At 49.6% G+C, this 25937-nt stretch overlaps 1 protein-coding gene across 4 annotated transcripts in view; it reads right to left on the reverse strand.

The window, feature by feature from the left end:
• The window catches only part of ppat (phosphoribosyl pyrophosphate amidotransferase), a 104871-nt gene that overhangs the window by 38683 nt on the left and 40251 nt on the right, over nt 1-25937 (reverse strand). For all 4 annotated transcript variants that reach the window (XM_072496825.1, XM_072496822.1, XM_072496824.1 and 1 more), the window contains 2 exons: nt 22147-22353; nt 19244-19356 (listed from right to left, as the gene is read on the reverse strand). In XM_072496825.1, the coding sequence (XP_072352926.1) occupies nt 19244-19356; nt 22147-22353 (320 nt within the window). The remainder of the gene's footprint in view (nt 1-19243; nt 19357-22146; nt 22354-25937) is intronic.

The raw sequence follows: 25937 nt of genomic DNA on the forward strand, positions 1-25937 counted from the left end.
CACGGTAGCTCAGTGGGTAACACTGTTGCTTCACAGCTCGAGGGTCCCAGGTTTGCTTCCCAGCTTGGGTCATTGTCTGTGTGGAGTCTGCACGTTATCCCAGTGTTTGTGTGGGTTTCCTCTGGGTGCACCGGTTTCCTCCCACAAGCCCCAAAAGACATGCTGTTAGGTAATTTGGACATTCTGAACTCTCCCTGTGTACCCGAACAGGCGTCGGAATGTGACGACTAGATGCTTTTCACAGTAACTTAATTGCAGTGTAAATAGAAGCCTACTTGTGACAATAACGATTATTAATTATTATTTTAGGTGGTGGAGCGTTGCCTTCTTGAACCGCTGCAGTTCTTGAAGTGAAGGTGCACCCACTGTGCTGTATGGGAGGGATTTCCAGGATGTTGCTCCAACTACAGTGAAGGAATGGCGATATATTTCCAAGTCAGGGTGAGTGATTTGGAGGAGAACTTCCAGGTGATGGGGTTCCCAGGTTTCAGTTGCTCTTGTTTTTCTAGATGGTAGTGGTCTCAGGAATCTTGGGTGAGTTACTGCAGTGCATCTTGTAGATGGTACACATGGCTGTCACTGTTCGGCGGTGGAGGGTTTGAATGTTTGTGGAAGGGGGAGCAATCAAGCGGGCTGCTTTGTCCTGGATGGTGTCAAGCATCTGGTGTTATTGCAGCTGCACCCATCCAGGCAAGTGGAGAGTGTTCCATTACACTCTTCCTTTCTGCCAGGCATGACTCCAACCAGAAAACAGTTTCACCCCGATTCCCATTGATTCCAGTTTAACTCGGGCCCCTTGATGCCATACTCGGTCAAATGCTGCCTTGATGTCAATGGCAGTCACTCTCACCTCACCTCTGGCATTCAGCTCTTTTTTTTCCATGTTTGAACTAAGGCTGTAATGACGTCAGGAACTGAGTGGCCCTGGCAGAAAAGTGTCCGTGAGCAGGTTATCGCCTAGTAAGAGCCGCTTGATAGCACTGTTGATGACTCCTTCCATCACTTTGCTGATGGAGAGTAGACCGACGGGGTGGTAAATGGCTGGGTTGGATTTATTCTGTTTCTTCTCTGGGCAATTTTCCACATTGGCGTAGATGCCAGTGTTATAGCTGTACTGGGACAGCTTGGCTCGGGGTGTGGCAAGATCTGGAGCACAAGTCATCAGTAACATTGTCGGGATATTGTCAGGACCTATAGCCTTTGCAGTAGTACCTTCAGCTGTTTCTTGATATCACGTGGAATGAATCGTATTGGCTGGACTGACATCTGTGATGCTGGGGCCCTCTGGAGGAGACAGAATTGGATCATCCACTTGCCACTACTGTTGCGAATGCCTCAGCTTGGTCTTTTGCACACATGTTCTGGGGCTCCTCCATCATGGAGGATGGTGTTAATTGTGGAGCCTCCTCCTCCAGTGAATTGTTTAATTGTCCACTACCATTCATGGCTGGATGCGGCAAGACTACAGCTTATAATGTGTTTGTTGTGGAATCGCTTAGCTCTGCCTATTACTTGTTTGGCACACAAGTAGTTCTGTGTTGTAGCTTCATCAGGTTGATACCTCATTTTTCAGTATGCCTAATGTTGCTCCTGGCATGCCCTCCTACACTTTGAACCAGGGCTGATCCCCTGGATTATTGGAAATGGTAGAGTGCAGGCCTTGAGGTTGCAGATTGTGGTTGAATACAATTCTGCTGCTGCTGAAGGCCCACAGCGCCACATGGATACCCAGTCTCGAGTTGCTAGGTCTGTTTGAAGTCCATCCCATTTAGCACGGTCAGCGCAACAGATGGTTTCCTCAATGTGAAGACGGGACTTCCTCCACAAGGACTGTGCAGTGGTCACTTCTACTGGTACTGTCATGGATAGATGTATCTTCAGCAGGCAGATTGGTGAGGATGAGGTCAAGTATGTTTTTCTCCCACCACCTGCTGCAGTCCCAGTCTAGCAGCTATGTCCTTTAGGGTCCAGCCAGCTCGGTCTGTGGTGGTTCTACCGAGCAATTCTTGGTGATGGACATTGAAATCCCCCACCCAGAGCACATTCGGCACCCTTGCCACCCTCAGCATTCGCAAAGTGGTGTTCAACATGGAGTACTGATCCATCAGCTGATGGTGGGCAGTACGTGGTAATCAGCAAGAGGTTTCCTTGCCCATGTTTAACCTGAAACCATGAGATTTCATGGGGTCCAGAGTCGATGTTGAGAACTCCCAGGGCAACTCCTTCCCGACTGTACACCACTGTGCTGCCACCTCTGCAAGGTCTGTCCTGCCGGTGAGACAGGACATACCCAGGAACAATGAGAGTAGTGTCTGGGACGTCTGTAAGGTATGTTTCTGCGAGTATGACTATGTCAGGATGTTGCTTAACTAATCAGACAATTCTCCCAACTTTGGCACAAGCCCAGGTGTGAGCAAGGAGGACTTTGCAGGATCAGCGGGGCTGGGTTTGCCGTCAATGCCGGATGGTCCGTCTGGTTTCATTCCTTTTGTGGTGCCCAGTTTTTTCCAAATGGGACATACAAATGCTGATGGAAGAAGTGAAACACGGTGATCTTTTTAGGGTAGGTACAGTACAACAGGGTCACTGGGCAAATTACCCAAGAATAGCAACATAGGACAGGGTCCCAGGTTCGATTCCGGCTTGGGTCACTGTCTTTGCAGAGTCTGCACATCTTCCCCGTGTGCTCCGGTTTCCTCCCACAGTCCAAAGATGTGCAGGTTAGGTGGATTGGCCATGATAAATTGCCCTTAGTGTCCAAAATTGCCCTTAGTGTTGGGTGGGGTTATGGTGGAGGTGTTGACCTTGGGTAGGGTGCTCTTTCCAAGAGCCGGTGCAGACTTGATGGGCCGAATGGCCTCCTTCAGCACTGTGAATTCTATTCTATGAAGTATTGTGACTTTATCAGTTCAGACAAGAGAAATCTTCCATCGGGCAGGAGATACAAAAGTCTGAGAACACTCACGAACAGACTCAAAAACGGCTTCTTCCCCGCTGTTAGCAGACTCCTAACCAACCCTCTTTATGGACTGACCAGATTAACACTGCACCCCTGTATGCTTCACCCGATGCTGGTGTTTATGTAGTTTATGTACCTTGTGTTGCCCGATTATATATTTTGTTTTCATGTACTTTAAAAAATGTATATATATTTATTTAAAAAATTTTAACAAAACAATTTTCCCCCCTTACAAACAATAAACCCCCCCCTCCCCCTGTAACAAAATAACGCAAAATCGCCCTGAGCAGGATATATACATGGTAAGATGATATATTTACAGAGCTTTATACACTGGCTCTCGCCCGTTCGTGCCAGTTTCCCCCACCCTCCATGTTATCCCCCGCTCATCCGTCCCCTCAAACAATCTCTCGTCACCCCCCCCCCCCCGCCAGGGTTGCTGCTGACCGACCTTCCTCTAACGCTCCGCGAGGTAGTCTAGGAACGGTTGCCACCGCCTGTAGAACCCCTGCGCAGACCCCCTTAAGGCAAACTTAATCCTTTCCAACTTTATGAATCCAGCCATGTCGTTTGTCCAGGCCTCCACGCTAGGGGGCTTCGCCTCCTTCCACATTAGCAAGATCCTTCGCCGGGCTACTAGGGATGCAAAGGCCAGAATGCCGGCCTCTTTCGCCTCCTGCACTCCCGGCTCGTCCACTACTCCAAATATTGCTAGCCCCCAGCTTCGCTTGACCCGAACTTTCACCATCTGAGATATTGCTCCCGCCACTCCTCTCCAGAACCCCTCCAGTGCCGGGCATGACCAAAACATATGGACATGGTTCGCCGGACTCCCTGAACACCTTCCACATCTGTCCTCTACCCCAAAGAACTTACTCAACCTCACCCCCGTCAAGTGCGCTCTGTGAACCACCTTAAATTGTATCAGGCTGAGCCTGGCACATGAGGAGGAAGAATTGACCCTACCCAGGGCATCAGCCCACAAACCTTCCTCGATCACCTCCCCCAACTCCTCCTCCCATTTACCCTTCAACTCTTCTGCTAGCGCTTCCCCCTCTTCTTTCATCTCTTGGTGTATTGCCGAAACCTTGCCCTCCCCGACCCATACACCCGAGATCACCCTGTCTTGAATTTCCTGTGTCGGGAGCAGCAGGGATTCCCTGACCTGTCGCCTCACAAAAGCCCTCGCCTGCATATATCTGAATGCATTTCCCGTGGTAGCTCAAAATTCTCCTCCAGTGCCCCATGGCTCGCAAATGTCCCGTCGATGAACAGGTCCCCCATTCTTCTAATCCCCGCCCGGTGCCAGCCCTGGAACCCCCCGGCCATCTTCCCCGGGACAAACCGGTGGTTACCCCTCATCGGGGACCACACCGAGGCTCCTACTGCACCCCTATGCCGTCTCCACTGGCCCCAGATCCTTAACGTTGCCGCCACCACCGGGCTTGTGGTGTACTTTGATGGCGAGAGCGGCAACGGCGCCGTCACCAGCGCCCCCAAGCTCATTCCTTTGCAGGACGCCCCCTCCCCCTCCATAACCCACTTACGGATCATCGCCACGTTTGCAGCCCAGTAGCTCCCTAGGTTTGGCAGCGCCAGCCCTCCTCAGTCCCTACTGCGCTCCAAGTACCCTCTCCTTACCCTCGGGATTTTGTTCGCCCACACAAACCCCATAATACTCCTACCTACTCTCTTGAAAAAGCCTTTGGTGATCACGATGGGGAGGCACTGGAACACAAACAAAAACCTCAGAAGGACCACCATTTTTACCGACTGCACTCTAGCCGCCAACGAGAGCAACAACATGTCCCATCTTTTGAAGTCCACCTCCATTTGGTCCACCAACCTCATCAGATTCAGTTTGTGTGGGGCCCCCCAGCTCCTGGCTATCTGGATCCCTAGATACCGAAAACTCCCCTTCGCCCTCCACAGCGGTAGGTCCCCTCTCCCTCTTGCTTGGTCCCCAGCCTGTAGTACAAAAAGCTCGCTCTTCCCTACATTGAGCTTATAGCCCGAGAACTCCCCAAACTCCCTCAAAGTCTGCATGACCTCCACCATCCCCTCCATTGGGTCCGCCACATACAGCAGCAGGTCGTCCGCGTATAGCGACACCCGATGCTCTTCCCCTCCCGCGGACCACCCCCCTCCATTTATTAGACTCCCTCAGTGATATGGCCAAGGGTTTGATCGCCAATGCAAACAACAGGGGGAACAAAGGGCACCCCTGCCTCGTTCCTCGGTACAGCCGAAAGTACTCCGACCTCCGCCGGTTCGTCACCACACTCGCCACTGGGGCGCTGTAAAGGAGCTTAACCCAGCTAATAAACCCTCCCCCGAACCCAAACCTACGCAACACCTCCCAGAGGTACTCCCACTCAACTCGGTCAAAGGCCGTTTCCGCGTCCATGGCTGCCACTATCTCCGCCTCTCCCTCCTCCGATGGCATCATTATCACATTTAAGAGCCGCCGCACATTCGTATTTAATTGCCTGCCCTTTACAAATCCCGTCTGGTCCTCATGTATCACCCAGCACTTTTGCCAATAGCTTAGCGTCCACATTTAGGAGCGAAATCGGCCTGTACGATCCACATTGCAGTGGGTCCTTGTCTCGCTTCAGGATCAGGGAAATTGTAGCCTCCGACATTGTTAAAGGTCCTCACTAGTAACGGGGCCAACAGGTCCGCATACTTTCTATAGAACTCCACCAGGAACCCGTCCGGCCCCGGGGCCTTCCCCGCCTGCATGCTCCCCAAACCCTTACTCAGCTCCTCCAACCCGATTGGTGCCCCCAAACCAGCCACCTCTTGGTCCTCCACCCTCGGGAACCACAGTTGGTCCAGGAATCTTCCCAGCCCCTCTTCTCCCCCTGGGGGCTGGGATCTGTACAGCTCTTCGTAGAAGGCCTTAAATACCTTATTTATTTCCGTTGCACTCTGGACCATAGCTCCCCCACCATCTTTGACTTCCCCTATTTCTCTCTCTGCCGCCCTCTTACGGAGCTGGTTCTTTTCATGTACTTAATGGTCTGTTGAGCTGCTTGCAGAAAAATACTTTTCACTGTACCTTGGTACATGTGACAATAAACAAATCCAATCCAAATCATTGCCACATTTCATTCGTTAAAGGTTTGATGTACCGGTGTCATTTTATAATCATTTCCTCTCATTCAAATTCCTCTCACATTACATTCAATACTTTCCATGAATTATTATTCAGTACATGATTCACTCATTAGTGCAAGCCAATGCTTGGAAGTACTCCATCATATCTCTCTTTGTATGTATTCAGATAAAATCTATCAATGCCATCTAATATCAGCTCCATGTTGAATGTGGCAACTCCAGGGATATCTGAAGCACCAATCCAGAAGAGGCTTATAGTCCACTTAATAAAGAGGGTCGTTTAGGAGTCTGCTAACAGCGGGGAAGAAGCCGTTTTTGAGTCTGTTTGCGAGTGTTCTCAGACTTATGTATCTCCTTCCCGGTGGAAGATTTCAAGTGCTAATTGTGTCATAAGGGGCTTAGAGTTGCATAGCGGAACTGGTCTCATTCATTGTGCTTAGCGGTTGATAACAGAGGACCATTCTTGATGCAGCTGAATTCCTACAGTGCAGGAGGTAATTCAGCCCAATGAGTCTGCACAGTCTCTTCGAAAGAGCACCTTACCTAGGCCCATTCCCCGCCCTATCCCTGTAACCTGAACATCTCTGAACTGTGGGAGGAAACCCACGCAGACACGGGAATCAAGTGCAAACTCCACAGTCACCCAAGGCGCCGGAATTGAACCCAGGTCCCTAGCACTGTGAGGCAGCAGTGAAATCATTAATACTTTTTTTTTAAAATTCCAATTTAGAGAAATTTAGGTTGGCCAATCCACCTATCCTGCACATCTTTGGATTTTCGGTGTGAGACCCATTCAGACACGGGGAGAATGTGCCAACTGCACAATGCCGGGATCAAACCCGGGTCCTCACCGCTGTGAGGCAGCAGTGCTAACCACTGCACCATCCCCATAATCATTAATACAAATGATTGATCCACAATCTGTCTGTATATAACCCTAGATACATTTTTACTAAAATCTTTCAATTAAAAAATTACACTATTTAATGCTTCATTCTTCGGTTGGTAAGTGTGACTAGCAAGTTTTGAAGCAAAGCTCCCCCATTCACATCTTAGCAAATTCCAAATTGTTTATCCACACAAAATATTATGTACACCATTTCGCTGATTGTGGGTCCAATGTTCCCTTTTCTGTGTTTTTCAGAGAAAAAAAGACTAGACGAGAATTAGAGGAAATGCGTTGGATTCTCCATAGTCAGTTGTCGATTGCGGGCTTCCCGATCCGGCAGAGTGTAGTGTTGGCCAAGAAATGGGATTGGCGTCCATTCCAACGTTCTGGTCCCGTGTCAATGACGGCAGTCGCTCCGGTCCCCTACCAACTGCAGCAATGAGTTACATGCCCCGTGCTGGCGGGAGATGCAAAAATCAGTCACTTGCACCCATCTGCATCCGATTAACGGACTGGAAACCAGAGTGTTCAGCCACCCCACCCCCCCAAGCGTAAATTAGCATGGAAAAAGGAGAGGATATCGCACATGGGAAATATGTCTGGTAGTCATTTAAAAAAAAAAATTACAAGTATCCAATTATTTTTTTCCCAATTAAGGAACAATTTAGAGTGGCCAATCCACCTATCCTGCACATCTTTGGGTTGTTGGGGTGAAACCCACGCAGACACAGGGAGAATGTGCAAACTCCACATGGACAGTGACCCGGGGCTGGGATCAAACGTGGGTCCTCGGCACAGTGAGGCAGCAGTGCTAACCACTGTGCACCATGTCGCCCGTATTTCTGGTAGTCATACTGCCAAATTAACTTTCATAAAGTATGAAAGATCCACACTTGGAAAAAATGGGAGTATTTACTAATTGTGCGAAGAGGATCAGCATCAAAACAAAAATCCCAGTTAATTGCCCAATTATTAGAAAAAAGGCACTTGAATATATGTTGTGTTTGCAATTAAAAAAATTTTTTTTTAAAGAGTACACAATCATTTTTTCCAATTAAGGGGCAATTTAGCGTGGCCAATCCACCTATCCTGCACATCTTTGGGTTGTGGGGGCGAAACCCACGCAAACACAGGGAGAACGTGCAAACTCTACACGGACAGCGACCCAGAGCCGGGATCGAACCTGGGACCTCGGCGCCGTGAGGCAGCAGGGCTAACCCACTGCGCCATCGTGCTACCCAGATGGTAGTGTTGGTGCGGTGGCACAGTGGTTAGCACTGCTGCCTCACTGCCGAGGACCCAGATTCCACAGAATTCTCAGCCAATGTAAGATGGTTTCATTGCTTTGAAATGTATTTTGATATTCATGTGAAGTTGGGGTGGGGAAGGCTCTATCAGCTGACCATGCAGCAAAGCAGTTTCCCAGGCCCTGCAGAGTCGCACTGAGCGAGGGTACCAGCCAGAACAGGTCTTCAATATTGACCAAAACTGAACTGCTCTGGAGGAAAACGCCAAATCGTACTTATATATTCAAAGTAGAAAGGACAACACCTCGTTTTAAAACTACGAAGGACAGACTCCGGGTGCTCCGGTTTCGGCCTGAAAGAAGTGCTTGGTAGGTGAATTGGACATTTTGAATTCTCCCTCAGTGTACCCGAACACGCGCCGGAATGTGGCGACTAGGGGATTTTCACAGTAACTTCATTGCAGTATTAATGTAATCCTACTGTGACACTAATAAAGATTATTACTACTATGTGCCATGTGGCTGGTTTGAAGTGTAAACCAATGTTGGTTTATATGTCAAATAGGTCAGAAAATCCTTGAGCCTTCAAAAAAAAAAAAAAAGGTAAAAAAATAAATTTCATCGATCAGTTGTTTTTTGGAAACGAACAGCAGTGCCCAGCTTCAGACGGATTTGAAAAGGCAGCACAGTGGTTAGCACGGAGGTCCCAGGTTCGATCCCGGCTCTGGGATTCCCCCTTTATTGGAAACAATGAATTGGGTACGCTAAATTTTTTTTAAAAGACTGGTTTGAAATTTGCTTTCCACAGGTGGTCCAGACTTAATGAGGAAAAAGGATTGGTCTTTCATAGTCCGACTTATACTTGATAATGTTGCTGAACATTCACTTCATCATGAAGATAGCCAACCAGACCCTGAAATTTTGTTTTTACCCTCAAATCCAACCTCACTCATCCAGCCACTGGTCCTGGGGTCAATGCAACATTCAAATTTTACCACACGCAGAGAAATTTCAGCCACATTCTCAGCATTGTGGAAATAATTCCTTAAACCACACTGTTTGCTGGAAGGAATTCAGCATCAATATATTAATAAGGATAATGAAAAGATACAGATGTGTTTAAAGAATTAACCATCAAGGCCTGCTAGAAAAAGGTTTGGCCCAAGGCAGTGAATGCTTTCACAGGGTTCCCCAATTTAGACTGAAGTAACAAACATGCAAAACAAGTTTAAGAGGAGGGGTCCAAAGGCCTGGCCACAGAGGATGTGGAGGAGTTGCTTCAGTCTCATCAAGTGGAACTCTCCAAAGAAGAACGAGTGGAACTGATGAAATCAAGTAATGTAAAGAAGAGAAGGAAGTGGCTACGGCTAAATTTACATCAAAGGCGATGGCAGACCTCATGCGACCAGCTGAAGACATGAATCTACAGATGACAGGCTTTGACACAGACATGGAAAGAAGCACAGTCTTTTGTAGCGATTTATTTGATTGAGTAGAGCGGTATACTTAAAACCAAGATGGTGGGGGGTGGAGGCCAGGCAGCGTGGGCTCAGTGGTCGCAAGAGCAGCAGGGGTTTCTCAAGCGCTGCTTCACGGAATTGAAAGCAGAGCTGTTGGAGCCAATGAAAGCTTCGATCGACAAGTTGGATGAGACCCAGAAGGCCCAAGGAGCGGCGATCCGGGACGTGCGGCAGAAGGCCTCAGGGAATGAGGACGAGATATTGGGCCTGGCGGTGAAGGTAGAGGCGCAGCATAAAAATGACAGGAAAAGTTAGAGGACATGGAGAATCGGTCGAGGAGGAAGAACCTGCGGATTCTGGGTCTCCCGGAGGGGTCAGATGCTGGAGCATACGTGGTCACGATGCTGAACACGTTGTTGGGCGCGGGTGCCTTTCCGGGTTGGATTGGAGCGCGGAGGTGGCCAAGAAGAGGGCCGGGTACAATCGGGCTAAGGCGGTTCTGCATCGGAAGGGGGTGAAATTTGGGATGCTGCAGCCGGTGCGATTGTGGGTCACGTTTAAGGACCGGCACCATTACTTTTGAGACGCTGGAGGAGGCGTGGACTTTTATCCAGGCCGAAAGGTTGGACACGGACTGAGGGTCGGTTGTGAGGGGATGTCGCGGGGGGGGCTACTGTGGTTACTGTGTTTTGTGGGATGTTCTGTTTTGTACTGTTTCCTTGGGTGCTGAGTGGGGTAGGGCGAAATGGTTCGAAGTGGGGGTTGAGAGAGAGTGTGGGCGTCGGTGGTTGGAAAGTCGGGGCCCCGTTTGGGGGGCGGGGGCGCCTGGGATTAGGCCGCAAAAAAGGGAGCTGCGCCCGCCAGAGAGGGTGGGCCCGGTTTGATGGAAAGTACGGGTTTTATCCCGTGCTAGGGAAGGAAGGGAGGTGTTGGAGAGGAGCGCCCGCTGATGGACATACATACATACAACATACAGTGCAGAAGGAGGCCATTCAGCCCATCGAGTCTGCACCGACCCACTTAAGCCCTCACTTCCCCCCTATCCCCATAACCCAATAACCCTTCCTAACCTTTCTGTTCACTAAGGGCAATTTATCATGGCCAATCCACCTAACCTGCACATCTTTGGACTGTGGGAGGAAACCGGAGCACCCGGAGGAAACCCACGCAGACACGGGGAGAACGTGCAGACTCCACACAGACAGTGACCCAGCGGGGAATCGAACCTGGGACCCTGGCGCTGTGAAGCCACAGTGCTATCCACTTGTGCTACCATCCTGCCCACAGGAGGGGGGAAACGGGAGAGACTACCACACTGGGGGGGGGGGGGTCGATGGAGTGGCGGAGTGGCCGGGGTCAGCAGACTTACGGGAGTGCTATGGGGGGAGCAACGCAGCTAGCGGGGGGACCTACCTGGGGGGAACGGGGTTGCTGCTGCACTGGCCAAAGAGGAGCTGGAGCTCGGAGAGAGTCGGGGCGGGGGTCTGCCGCTGGGGGGAATGGAGAGTGCGGGAGGCGCGGGCACATGGCTGGCCTAGAAAAGGGGATGGCTAATCAGCAGGGGGGGCGTCGCGGGAAGCCCCCTGATAACTTGGAATGTGAGAGGCCTGAACAGGCCGGTCAAGAGGGCCAGTGTGTTCGTGCACTTGAAGGGACTGAATGCAGATGTGGTTATGCTCCAGGAGACGCATTTGAGGGTGGCAGACCAGGTTAGGCTGAGAATGGGGTGTGTAGGGCAGGTTTTCCACTCTGGGTTGGATGCAAAGAATCAAGGGGTGGCGATTTTGGTGGGGAAGCAGGTGTCGTTTGAGGGGCTCAATATCGTGGCAGACAATGGGAAGCGGGAGGCAGAGAAGGAGATTGGGGGAGTAGGGATAAAGGGAGGTGCACGGTGCGGAGAGAATAATTGGTGCATGTGACGGTGAGTGGAAGCTGCAGGGGGTGTGGGTGGTATTAGTGAATGTATATGCCCCGAATTGGGACGATGCTGGATTTATGCAGCGCATGTTGGGCTGGATTCCGGACCTGGAGGCAGGGAGCTTGATAATGGGGGGGGGGGAACGGGACGACGACTTTAACACGGTACTGGATCCGGCATTGGACCGTTCCAGGTCCAGGACAAAGGTGCTGAGGGAGTTTATGGACCAGATGGGATGAGTGGACCCATGGGAGGTTTGTCAGGCCGGGGGCCAGGGAATTTTCTTTTTTTCCCCCCACGTCCATAAAGCCTACTCCCGGATAGACTTCTTCATTATGAGCAGGGCACTAAACCGAAGGGCGGAGGACACGGAGTATTCGGCCATAGCCATCTCAGACCATGCCCCGCATTGGGTGGAGCTGGAGCTAGGGGAGGAGAGGGACCAGCGCCCGCTGTGGCGCCTGGATGTGGGATTGCTGGCGGATGAGGTGGTGAGTGGGCGGATCCGGGGGTGCATTGAAAGCTATCTAGAGGCTAACGATAATGGGGAGGTGCAGGTGGGGTTGGTCTGGGAGGCGCTGAAGGCGGTGATTAGAGGAGAGCCGTCTCCACTAGGGCCCACAAGGAGAGGAAGGAGAGGAGAGAGAGGGAGAGATTGGTGGGGGAGATTTTAAGGGTGAATAGGAGGTCTGCAGAGGTCCCAGAGGAGGGACTACTCAAGGAGCGACGAAGCCTCCAGGCCGAGTTCGACCTGTTGACCACCAAGGAGGCAGAGGTGCAGTGGAGGAAAGCGCAAGGGGCGGTGTATGAGTACGGGGAGAAGGCTAGCCGGATGTTGGCACACCTGCTTCGGAAGCGGGAGGCAGCGCGGGAGATTGGGGGAGTTAGGGATAAAGGGGGGTACACGGTGCGGAGTGCGGTGAGAATAAATGGTTTATTTAGAGACTTTTATGAGAGGCTGTATAGGTCTGAGCCCTCGACGGAGGAGGGAGGGATGCTTCGATTTTTGGATCGGCTGAGGTGCCCGAGTGTGGAGGAGGAGAAGGTGGCTGGGCTTGGGGCACCGGTAGGGCTGGAGGAGCTGACGAAGGGGCTGGGGAGTATGCAGGTGGGGAAGGCACCAGGGCCAGATGGGTTCCCGGTGGAATTCTACCCCCAACGATGTCCAGGGCGCTGATCTTGAAGCGGGTCAAGGACCCTTTACAGTGTGGGGCATATAGGCCAATCTCACTCCTCAACGTGGACGCGAAGCTGTTAGCGAAGGTGTTGGCTACCAGAATTGAGGACTGTGTCCCGGGGGTGATTCATGAGGACCAGACGGGTTTTGTGAAGGGAAGACAGCTGAATACCAATGTGCGGAGGCTCCTTAACGTAATCATGATGCCTGCAGTGGAGGGGGAAGTGGAGATAGTGGCGGCGATGGATGCGGAGAAGGCCTTCGATAGGGTGGAGTGGGGGTACCTTTAGGAAGTGTTGAGGAGGTTTGGGTTCAGGGAGGGGTTCATTAGTTGGGTTATGTTACTTTACGAAGCCCCGGTGGCGAGTGTGGCCACGAATCGGAGGAGATCGTAATACTTTTGGCTGTACTGGGGGACGAGGCAGGGGTGCCCCCTATCCCCCATGCTATTTGCATTGGCAATTGTGCCTTTGGTTATGGCTTTAAGGGAGTCCAGGAACTGCGGGGGGGGGGGGGGGGGGGGGGGGGGGGGGGCACCAGGTATCGTTGTATACCCATGACCTGTTACTGTATGTGGCGGACCCAGTTTGGGGGCGGAGGTGATGCGGATCTTCAGGGAGTTTGGGGATTTTTCCAGGTACAAGCTCAACGTGGGGAAGAATGAGCTCTTCGTGGTACACCCAGGGGACCAGGAAAGGGGGATAGAAGAGCTTCCATTGAAGAGGGCGGAAAGGAGTTTTCGGTACCTGGGGATCCAGGTGGCCAGGAGCTGGGGGGCCCTACACAAGCTCAACTTGACGTGACTGGTGGAGCAGGAGTTTAAAAGGTGGGATATGCTGCCACTCTCCCTGGCGAGTAGGGTGCAGTCGGTGAAAATGACGGTGCTCCAGAGGTTCCTTTTTGTATTCCAGTGCCTCCCCATCCTGATCCCCAAGGCCTTATTTAAGCGGGTCAGCAGGAGCATCATGGGATTTGTATGGACGAAAAAAAACCCGAGGGTGAGAAGGGTGTTTCTGGAACGGAGTAGGGACAGAGGAGGGTTAGCGTTACCTAATCTGTGTGGGTATTACTGGGCTGCCAATGTGGCGATGATACGCAAGTGGGTAATGGAGGGGGAGGCGTGGAAGAGGCTGGAGATGGAGTCCTGTGTGGGCACGAGTCTGAGAGCGTGGTGACAGCACCGCTGCTGCTCACGCCGACTAGGTACACCACGAGTCCGGTGGTGGCGGCGACTGAAAATTTGGGGGCAGTGGATACGCCACAGGGGTGAGGTAGAGGCTTCGGTTTGGTACCCGATCCGAGAACCATCGGTTCGTCCCGGGGAGAATGGAGGGTTCCTGAGCTGGCACAGGGCAGGAATTAGAAGGATGGGGGGACCTGTTTTTAGATGGGACGTTTGCGAGCCTTGGGGTGCTGGAGGAAAAATTCGGGCTTCCCCCCGGAAATGCCTTCATTTCTTTGGGGTGGAAGACAGGTGTGTGAGGTGCTCGGGGAGCCCAGCAAATCACGCCCATATGTTCTGGGCGTGCCCTGTGCTGGATGGGTTCTGGAGGGGCGTTGCGAGGACGGTGTCTAAGGTGGTGAACACCCGGGTTAAGCCGAGCTGGGGGTTAGTACTATTTGGGGTATCGGACGAGCCGGGAGTGCAGGAGGCGAAAGGTATTCTGGCCTTTGCGTCCCTGGTAGCCAGGCGGAGGATTCTGCTGCAGTGGAAAGATGCGAGGCCCCCAAGCGTGGAAGTCTGGATCAGCGACATGGCAGGATTCATTAAATTGGAGAGGGTAAAATTTGCCTTGAGAGGGTCTGTGCAAGGGTTCTTCAGGTGGTGGCAACCGTTCCTAAACTTTCTAGCGGAACGTTAGGAGGTGGTCAGCAGCAGCAACCCGGGGGGGGGGGGGGGGGGGGGGGGCGTACTTTGTGTTTACTACTGTGTTTATGCAGTTGTAAGATGCTTATTTATGCACTCTTTGTTTTTCTTTTTTCTGTAAGGGGGCTTGGGGTTTTGTTGAAAATGTAAAAATTTGAATAAAAATATTTAACATTTTTTTCCCCCCAGAAGGCGCATGTGACAAGGTGGCACAAATATTGCCACGCAAAGAGGAGCGGCAAGATACAGAAGTGGTGAGCTAACAGGGAACGGAGTGGGCATAAATGGGTCATTTTTGGGTTGTTAAATGTGATGAGTGAAATGCCAGATGGATCAGTGTTGGGGCCTCAACTATTTGCAATTTATATCAATGACTTTGATGAAGGAATTGAACGTATGGTTGCTAAATTTGCTCATAACAAAAGATAGGGAGGAGTCAAGTTGTGAAGAGGACTTTTTTTTTTAATAAATAAAAAAGGGGCAATTTAGCATGGCCAATGCACCTACCCTGCACATCTTTGGGTTGCGGGGGTTGAGACCCATGCAGACACGGGGAGAATTGCAAACCCCACATGGACAGTGACCCGGGGCTGGGACCGAGCCTGGGTCATCGGCGCTGTGAAGCAGCAGTACTACTGTGCCGCCCTTGTGAAGAGGACATTGAGCCTGTAATGGGACATAGACCTGTGAGTAGACATATATTTGGCAGAAAGGATGCCAAAATGTAGAATTGTCCATTAGGCAGCAAGAGTAGAAAGCAGAATATTATTTAAATGGAGCGAGATGGCGACTTCCAGTGGTGGCCATGGAATGAGTGGTCACACATTTGATGGCCATTACTGGAGGTGGAATGGTTTTGTCCTTGTTACCGGTTTACGGGTGTTTGCTGGTACAAAGTATAGGAACAGACAGAGCTAAGGATTCTCCTTTGGTTGGCCCTATCAAACAAGGAGTGCAATTGTAAAGGGGCAGTCAGACCAGGAGCTTTCATGAACTGCAACAGAAGGAAAGATGGCGGAGAGCTTTATGGCGTTGTTGTCCGCTCAGTGGTCCACGGAACACTTGGTGGAGGTATTGACGGACAAGTTCCGCCAGTAATGCAGTAGGCCTCAGGAGGACCTGGCTAAGATGGCAGACCAAATTCAGGCAGCCATCAAGAGATTGAAGCAAAGGTTGGAGGCACAAGTTGCTGAGGAGGAAGCCGAAGGCAGGGGAGCAGCAGAGAACAATGGTGGTATGACTGCACAGATATCTGGAGAGAGTGAAGGGGATGAGGAAGTGCACCTGGGAAGGGAAGGTGGTTCGGGTCTACCAGGATCTGGGTGCGGAGCTCGCTAAGAGCCTGGCTGGGTTCAACTGTGTCAAAACAGTCCTGTTCAATGAAAAGTTTGGGGTGTTGTACCCAGCACGGTTTCGGGCTGCCCCCTGATTTCATGGAATGTTCGGGGGTTAAATGGGCCAGTTAAGAGGTCGCGTGTGTTCTCGCATGAGGACTTTGAAGGTGGACATTGTGTTTTTGCAAGAGACTCACTTGAAGAAGAGCCCGAGGAAGGGATGTGTGTTTCATTTGGAGCTGGATATCAAGATGAAGGGGAGGTGGGGTGACAGTGCTCGTTAATAAGAGGATATTCCTTGCGGTGGGTTTCCACTGGTGGTTTGAAAGACTGAGGGTGAAGGAATTTCCATTCTTTTTGCATGTCCACAGGGGGTACTGCTGGATTGATTTTCTTTGTCCTGGACAAAGCACTGATGGCAGGGGTGGTTGGGACAGAGTATTTGATGATAGCGGCTTCTAACCACGCACCACACTGGGTGGACTTGCGAGCTCCTAGAGGCCATAGTGGCGGTTCGATGTGGAGTTATTGGCCGATAGGCGTGGCTAACCAAAACTATGTGGCGCATAGTAAGACGGGGAAAGGTCTTTGCAGCTATGTTGTGGGAGGCGTTGAAGGCAGTGGTTAGAGGGGAGTTTATTTTCATTAGGACGCATAAGGGGAGAGTGAAACTGGCAGAGAGGCAGTGGCCATTCTGGTGGTGGGCCGGAGATACTTGGCAATGCTTGCGAAGGCGCTGAAGGAGAGGCAGAAGTTGGTGGCACAGGGGTTAGCACCGCTGCCTCACGGCACCAAAGACCCGGGGTCGATCCTGGCCCATTGTCCAGGCTAAATTGTCACTTAATTGGAAAACAAAATGAATTGGGTACTTTAAATTTACTTAAAAAGGAGGCGGTGTTTGGGCAAGTGTTGACAAGGGAGGTGGTGGGACAACTGCGCAAAGCCAGAGGGGCAGTGTACGAGAATGGGGAGAAGGCGAGCAGATGCTTGCGCATCAGCTGAGGCAGGGAGAGAGATTGAGTGGATGAGAAACGGCAGGGGTAAACTGGTAACGGAACCAGGGGAGGTAAATGGGGTGTTTGAGGCTTTTTAAAATTGGAAATCGTACTGTTCAGAGCCTCTGGCGGGGAATAGAGGCATGAGACCGTTTATGGATGGACTGGAGACAAAGACTTGGAACAGTGGATCGTACCGTTCGATACAGGTGAAGGAAGGAGCTGGCGGTGCGGGTAGAGTGCCGGGGGTGAAAGGGAGAAGACCAGACAGAGTTTGTGAAAGCGCGGCAGCAATCGGCCAATTTTCAGAGGCTATTGAATGTGACAATGGGGCCCTTGAAGGGCCAGGAGGTGGAGCTGGTTGTGTCTTTGGATGCGGAGAACGCATTTGACCGTGTGGAGTGGGCACATTATTAGAAGTGCTGGGCAGTTTGGGTTTGGACAGGGGTTGGTTGACTGGGTGAGGTTGTTGTATAGGGCTCCCAAAGAGAGATTGCGCGAACCAAGAGTGTTATTTCGCAATATTTTGGGTTGCACCGGGGTCAAGGATGAGGTACCTGCTCCCCTTTTGCTCTCTTCCCTCGCGATTAAACCATTGTTGGCGTTGGCGGAGCAGACACAGTCTCTTTACAGGATGACCTCCAGTTGTATATTGCAAACCCGATTGAAGTTTCAATAGGATTATGGAGGGGGGGGGGGGATTCAGTCTTTTTTCAGGGTAGAAACTCAACACATGGGAGGTAGGTGAATGCCCGAGGATGGGTGGACAAGGGGACGTTTAAGGAGGTTGACTTCTTGGTTGGTATGGGCAAGCTTTTGTCATCTTGAGGTGCACGTGGCACAGAGCTGGGCCCAGATGCACGAGTTGAATCTGGCGAAGCTGGTGGAGGGAAATGAAGGAGGACACTGGGGTTTGTGGAACAGGAACGGGGGGGGGGGGGGGGGGGGGGCTGGCTCTGCCGCATCTGCAGAATTTGTATTGGGAGGCCAACATAGCTATGGTTGAGAAGTGGGTGGTGTAGGACTGGCTCGTTGGTCTAGGGGGTAAGATTCTCGCTTCGGGGTTTGTGCTGCAGGAAAATGAGAGAGGTCCCGGCTTCAAATCCTGGACAAGCCCTTTGATATTATTTTAGTTGATAAATTTTTGATCGAGGAATAAAGGGCTATGGAGATAGAAATGAAATGAAATCGCTTATTGTCACAAGTAGGCTTCAATGAAGTTACTGTGAAAAGCCCCTAGTCGCCACATTCCGGCGCCTGTTCGGGGAGGCTGTTACGGGAATTGAACCGTGCTGCTGGCCTGCCTTGGTCTGCATTCAAAGCCAGCGATTTAGCCCAGAGTTGAAATCAGCCATGATTGAATGGTGGAGTGGACTCGATGGGCCGAATGGCCTTACTTCCACTCCTATGTCTTATAGAAGGATGGTGTGGGGACGGATGGTGGAAATTTTGTGTAAAGGAACCAGTCGGAGGGAGCTACTGTTGCCGGCTCTTCTGTTCTAACCAGCCATGTACTCCACGAGCCCAGTGACAGTTCCAACCATGAGGGTGTGGAATTAATGTCGGCAGCAGTGTAGGATGGAAGGCATGTTCCTATGGGTGCTGATTTCTAACAACCACAGGTTTGTCCCGTCAGCATAGGGTGCGAGGTTTCAGGGTGGGGTATAGAATATTTCTGGACCTGTTTGTGGAGGTAAGTTCACGGAATTGGAGGAGCTTCAGAAAGTGTACTTTCTACCGAAGTCGGGGAACACTTCAGCAGTCAAGGGCATTCAGCCTCTGATCTTCGGGTAAGCGTTCTTCAAGGCGGCACATGCGACAACGCAGGATCGCCAAGCAGAAACTTATAGCCAAGTTCCGCACAAATGAGTACAGCCTCAACGGGGACCTCGGATTCATGTCGCATTACATTCACCCCCATCATCTGGCCTGGGCTTGCGAAATCCTACCAACTGTCCTGGCTTGAGACAATTGACACCTCTTTAACCTGTGATTATCCCTCTCTCCAGTTGCTCCATCTGGACCTGTGGACTTAATTACCTGCAAAGATTTGCATTCAAAGTATCGTCTTGCATCATTGACTTTGTCTATATAAATGTTTCTGGAACCCACCTCTTTACTCACCTGATGAAGGAGCTGTGCTCCAAAAGCTAGTGATTCGAAACAAACCTGTTGGGCTTTAACCTGGTGTTGTAAGACTTCTTACTCAAATGAGCCTGTTATACTTAGAGCTGCTGTACCAAAGTGGAGCTGAAAGTTTCAGGAGCTTCCTTACCTGGCCACCCAATCAGGTTTATCAGCTTCCTCCTTTGGTGGGGTCACAGCCAGAAGCTGTATGATAAGTTCACTGTCAGAGCTGGTTGATAAGCCAACTCCGTGTCGTAGTATCTATGTAAATAGGAAAAGTTATATTTTTCCAACTTGAAAGTACATTGTTGTCACACTATAATTCACCGAACAAATTGAATTCATCATTCTGTATCAAGCTTCAAAATTATTACAGGTTAAATGACAAAATGCATACAAGTATTTGACAAAGGGGAAAACAGTAGCTGTCTCCAATTCACACTTCATCAAAAGATCATGGTTGGTTCCAAGTAAAGGCAACAACTGGTAGGTTGCAACAGGAAGTGCTTAGATCAAGCTCTCTCCATTTAGGACCTTTTGATGTCTTTTTGTGCTTAGGAAGAGGAGTTACTGGCTAAGGTCTTGCTTGGCAACAGAGTATTAATTTAGATGTACAGTGGATTTATGACCAACACATCAAGATTTGATTAACATGTTTAACTGAACTAACCTCAATTATCCAACCCGTGTCCTGTTAGGATGCACTGTTTACCGAGGATTAAAAGCACAAACATTTCTGTAATTAACTCATTGAGCTTAACACTAGTGGGAATGCCATACTGCGACTTCCGGTGGCGGCCATTGGGCAAATGGTCGCACACAGGGCAGCTCCTGCTTGAAGGCATTGGAAAGAGCACTTTTTACCCGATACTGGGTGCAAGTTCAACGAAAAGGTGTAGTTGAAGGTCAGAGGAGTAGTTTTCCCCAGGAGTACCAAACCCGGCAGAAGACGGAGAGAGACCGGGCCAAAGTGTTGGAGGAAACCTGTGGCGCAGCAGCCAGTGTAAGGATGGCGGAGGGGGAAGAGCTGGTGAAAGGTGCAAAGTCCCATATGGAGCAGTTGATGCCTTTTATTAAAAAGGAGGAATTTCGCCAGTAGAGGAAGGCGATGCAAGAGGATCACTCGAAGGACATCGAAGGACTGAAGAGCTCGATGGGAGTGGAGAAGTGCTGGGAGCTGCAGAGGTCGCAGAATGAGATCGAACGAGTGAGCTCGGATCACGGGATTTGAGTGGTGGCATTGGAGGCAAAGGTGGAGAAGCAGAAGACCTCGATAAGGCAGAATCTGCGAATAGTGGGCCTGACTGAAGGAGTGGAAGGTGTGAGTACCACGAGGAATGTCTCGAAGATGCTGGTGGAGCTGGTAGCGGAACGGGCGCTAGATAAGGCCCCTTAAGTGGACAGCGCGCACAGGATCCCGAGGCAGAAGCCTAGAGCTGGGGAGCCACCACGGGTGGTGATCGTGAGACTGCAGATTCGTGGAGAAAGAGAATGTTCTTGCATTGGACCAGGAGAAGCGCACCTGCGAATGGGAGGGGAACAAGTTCCGAATATATCACGACATTGGGGCAGAGTTGGCGAAAAGGCGGGCAGGGTTCAACAAGGCCAAGGCGGTTCTGTACCGGTGATGTGGTGGGGTGAGAGATGACATGGTCAGAGGCGGATTTAACGGGGTTGAAGTTAGTGGGGAAGATGATGGATGGTAGAGGGGAATGAAGGCATAAGCCTCCGGTCAGGTTGGTGAAGTGGAACATCCGGGGACCTAATGGACCAGTTGAAAGATCAGGGGTGTTTGTGCACCTCTGGAGCTTGAAAAGCGGAGGTGGTCTTTCTGCAGGCGACACACCTCCGTGTGAAAGACCAGGTTTGGTTAAGGAACGGGTGGGTCGGGCAGGTTTTCCACTCGGGGTTTGACAATTTTGAAAATGGGATTGGCGAGTGTGAAGGAAGTGAGGGATATGTGATTGTGAGTGGGGTATTGGAAGGGACGCTGGCTGACGTTGGTAAACGTGTACGCACCAACTTCAGACGACGTGGGTTGTATGAGGGGGTTACTGGCAACGATCCCCGACTTGGCCATGCACCAGTTGATTATGGGAGGAGATTTTGGCCTAGAGCAGAGAGTGGATAGGTTGAGCCCCAGGTCGATGGGTAGGGTACGAACGGCAAAGGAGTTGGGTGGGTTTATAGAAAGGATGGGTGTGGTGGATCTCAGGGGGAAGGGATTCCCCCCCCCCCCCCGTCTTCCTTTTATTATCGTGGTCAAGGGGGACCCACACCCCACACACACCCCCCACACACAATGAAAGAATGTTGTGGCCTTTTGTCTTTCATTTGAAGATGAAAGAAAAATGGGAAGGGGAGATCAACTGGGGTGTATGGAGTGAGTCACTGCGTAGGGTAAACAGGACCTTGTCGTGCACAAGGATGAGCATTTAAGGTTGTACACAGGATACACACGACTCGGGCAAGAATGAGTGGATTCTTCCAGGGGATGGCAGATGAGTGTGAGAGGTGTGGGTGGGGCCCACGAATCACACGCACATGTTTTGGGGTGCGAAAAATTGGAGATTCTGGGCGGAATGTTCACGGTCCTAGCAAGGATAGTGGGGGAGGAGGTGGACCCGACCCTTTGATGGCGATATTTTGCATTTTGGAAAAGCCGGGGCTCATTAAACAGGAGGCAGGCCAATGTTGTGGCCTTTGTCTTGGATTGCCCGACGCCGAATTTTACTAGTGGAGGTTGACATCACCACCAGGGCAGGCGACCTGGTTAGGTGACCGATACTTTATCTTCTCCAACTGCAGGAGGTTGTATGAGCTAAGGGGCTTAGCAGAGGGGTTTGAGAAAAGGGGAGGGATGTTTGTGACAGAGTTTGGGAGCTGTTCGCCGCGGGGTTGGGGGGGGGGGGATGGAAAAGGGGAAAAAGTTGTACAAACTATATGGTCGACTGTTGGGAAGAATGTTTCCGAGGGCGTTTATGTGCTGTAACCTTTTTTGATACATGTTTGTAATGAAATACATTTAAAAAAAGGAATGCCATACGGTACCTTCATTTTTAATTTTTTTGCATTAACTAATTCTCCATTGTGAGCTACAGCAATCTTTCCATGAAGAGTTTCCACTATAAACGGCTGACAATTCTGCAATTCAGAAATACCCGATGTTGAATATCGAGTGTGTCCTATTCCCAGGTTTCCATTGCGAAGCTTTTGTATTTGTTCTTCACGGAAAGTACTATTTATGAGGCCCATTCCCTACATATAAAAAAAATATATAATTTTACATAAAAAATATCAAATGATGATCTCCATAACCTGCAAGTTAAAAAATTAATGTCATAGTTCGGAGGGAAAATAATTCATTGCTTTTAATTAAAATAATTTACACCATATCTGGTTACATTTTATATGCATTTACTACAAAGTTCTAGTGCTACTCTCAGAGGTATTACTCCAGGATTTAAAAATACCAAGTCCATAGTCTGAGATGTGCTTTATTTGGACTGTATAAACAAGCAATAAATGATTTTTTTTTTTTTTTTTTTTTTCAAACTTCACTGTGAGCTCGGACCACCTCCATTGGATGTTTTGGGGGTAAGCAACAATTGTACAATGCAGAATTTAGGTCTCGCCCAACATGACATTTTGATGATTTCAGGACACTAAGTCATGTAGGATCGGAATCTACTCCAATTAGACTTTTATTAAATATAAAACCCCAAAAGCTTCATTGACATAATACTGCAAACAGGCCCAACTTCAACTGTATGGAATTTTCAAAATATCGATACTGAAACTAAGATATCTCAAAGACAGAACAATGGCCAGCAGAAATGTGAAATCATTAGAGCGGATGGCACCAGACAACAACCACTATGCAACCAAGCATCAATAATAGCCATGGAGAAATGGACTTAATGAAAGACATTACACCCGAATGGGGTCCATTGTTTCGGCCGTGGAAACAACATGATGATGAACGGTTTGCCGGGACTAAGACAAGAGCCATGCTTAAAAAAAAAGGTGCTGACCATCCAAACAGGATGTCTCCAGAATGTGCTCGGATATATTTGATAATGTTTTGTCATAAAAAGGGCAGCACTTGCACTGCAGTCACAAAGGAGAATCAGGAACAGTCACATTGATTCATAGCCTACAGTTCCTACTGGAAGGACCAACTGTGTGGGGAGTTGCAAGTATCAGCCAGATCTGAGGGATATTGGGGTTGATTGAGGTTTGTGAGGTTTTGGGCAGAAACATGGAGTTTTGCTTGTGGTTTTTTTGTGGAGGATTTTATTAACATGTCATTGGTGTGGTGTGGCAGATTGCACTAGTTTAAATCTCTTGTATAAAAAAGTTTTTTTTTTCTGTTAATAAAAATGTGTGGTTGAGCTTAAAACTTTGTCCTTTATAAATGCCTAAAGCCAAGAACTGACCGTAAGAATAAACAGGAGTGCACCTCTTAGTCATCAGTTTTTAAACCAAAAAGGCATAGCACAAAGTTTGTATTCAAATATCCTTATCTTGCCTTTTGAAATTACAGCCTCAGGATTTAAAATATTTGCTTAGATCCAATACCAAGCTCCAAAAGAACTGTTGCACATGTTTTTGACCTGAAGGGCCTCTGAGCTGCAACATTACGATGAAAGATAAGGATCATAAAAATTAGCAACAGGATTTGGCAATTCAACCCCTCGAGCCTGCTCCATAATTCAGTAGAATCATGGCTGATCTCATATAGGTCTCAACTCCACTTTCCTCCATAACCCTTAAACCCATTCCTAATTAAAAATCTGTCCATCTCCTTAAATTTACTCAATATCCCAGCATCCACCTCATTCTGGGGTAGTGAATTCCACAGATTCATGACCCTTGAGGAGTAATTTCTCCTCATCTCAGTTTAAAGCTGCTACCACTTATCTTATAACTGTGACCTCTCCTAGATTGCTCCACGTATACTTGTCAATATCTTTTATCATCTTACCTCAATTAATGTCCTCTCATTCTTCTAAACTCAGGAGAGTATAGGCCTAAACTGCTCAACCACCTTTTAGAAGACAAAGCCCGCATCTCTGCAATCAATCTCAGGAACCTGCTCTGAAGCCTCCAATGCATCTACATCCCTCCTCAAATAAGGGGACCCTGTACATTAAGTGCAGTCTCACCAATGCTTTGTACAGTTGAGGAGACACTTTCCTACTTTTATGCTCCATTCCTTTAGCCATAAATGCCATTTCCTTTCTTATTATTAACTGCTGTACCTGTGATTCATCACAAGGACAGCCAGATCCCTCTGCACTGAGGCTTCTCTCCACTTATCTGCCTTTTTATTTCTGATCAAAATGGATACCCTCACACTCGTTAAACTCCATCTGCCAAATTTTGATCCACTCACTTAACCTATCCATTCCTCAGTGTTATCTGCAGATTTGGCTGTAGTACCTTCTATCCCTGCATCCATTGCTGGGACTAGAGGACCAAATCCTGCAGCACCCCACTAGTTACATCTTGCCAACTAGAAAAAGACCCATTTATCCCGACCTTCTGTCAGTTAGCCAGTCCTTTATACAAGCCACTAAGTTACCACTAACCCAATGTGATCTTATCTTGTGCATTAACCATTTGTGCAGCACTTTCTGAAATCAACAATAATCAAAAATATAAAAGTTCCTACAAAATTAAAATACAAGTCTTCAGTATTTGCAAACTAAAAAGGATAAATTAATTGAATTTAATTTGAAGCAAATTTTCCCATCTATAATTCAGATTAGACAATGGTGAGATGCATGTTCGATTAAAAACAGTAATTTGTTTTATTAGCAGGCTCTCAACAATATTACTGTAAATAGTTATGATGCTTCTTCAGTATATGAAAAGTTACAACAAACAATTCAGGAAACAAACTTCCCAACACACAACTATATAGTTTGTGGCAGTTCCGGTGGGGTGGGCGAGCAGGGCGGCCGCAAAAAAAAAAAAAAAAACTCCCGCCGGTGGCCACGATTTCGGGGAAAATCCCCGAGTCTTCACGTGCCCCCCGACTATCGTCGGCCTTTGGGGTCGCCACGAGCAGCCAGCGGGGCCGGTTTAAAAACCGGCGACGAACCCCGCGCGGGTGTCGGGCAGCGGGGGCTGAGGCGCCGGGCCCGGCAGGTCAGAGAAGCGGGGGCGGAGCTACGAGAGGCCAGGGCATCATGTAGGGAGGGTGCTCCACGTCAGATGGCTCCCACCTAGGAAGAAGAAGGTTGAAGCCTGGTCCCAGGTGAATGCAGAGGAGAAAGAAAAAAAGATTTAAAAGGAAGTTTGGTAAAAGTTTTTTTTTTTTTTCAAAAAAGGTCAGATTGATGAAGGGCAGGAGGGTGAAGGGGGAGAGAGGAGAAAGATAAAAAACAAAAAACAATAAGCCACTAAAGGATGCGAAAAACAGCGTCAAAGAAAGGAGGAAACGCGGGTTTGCCACCAAAGGAGAAGAGCAAAAGTGTTGACAGGATCGCGGAAGCCAAACTGCAAGGCGGGGCCGCACTACTTACGGTGGAGAAGATGACCGAGGTGATGGTGGTGGAGCTGGAACAACGTTTGGTGAGGCACATGGAGGTCCTGAGGAAAGAGATGGCGGTTGTGTTGAGGTCATTGTTGGAGGAGGCAATCGGCCCGATGAGGGTGGAGGTGGCAAAGGTATCGGCCGATGTGAGAGAGCAGGGTGAGAAGATGAAGGAGGTGGAGGAGGCAGTGACACGACAGCGACCAGGTCACCTCGATGGGGGACGAGCTGCGGAGGGTGGTGGAGGTTAACAGAGGACTCCGAGCAAAGCTGGAAGACTTGGAAAACCGCTCAAGGC

Source organism: Scyliorhinus torazame, chromosome 3 (genome assembly GCF_047496885.1).
Source record: "Scyliorhinus torazame isolate Kashiwa2021f chromosome 3, sScyTor2.1, whole genome shotgun sequence".
Taxonomy (NCBI): Eukaryota; Metazoa; Chordata; class Chondrichthyes; order Carcharhiniformes; family Scyliorhinidae; genus Scyliorhinus; species Scyliorhinus torazame.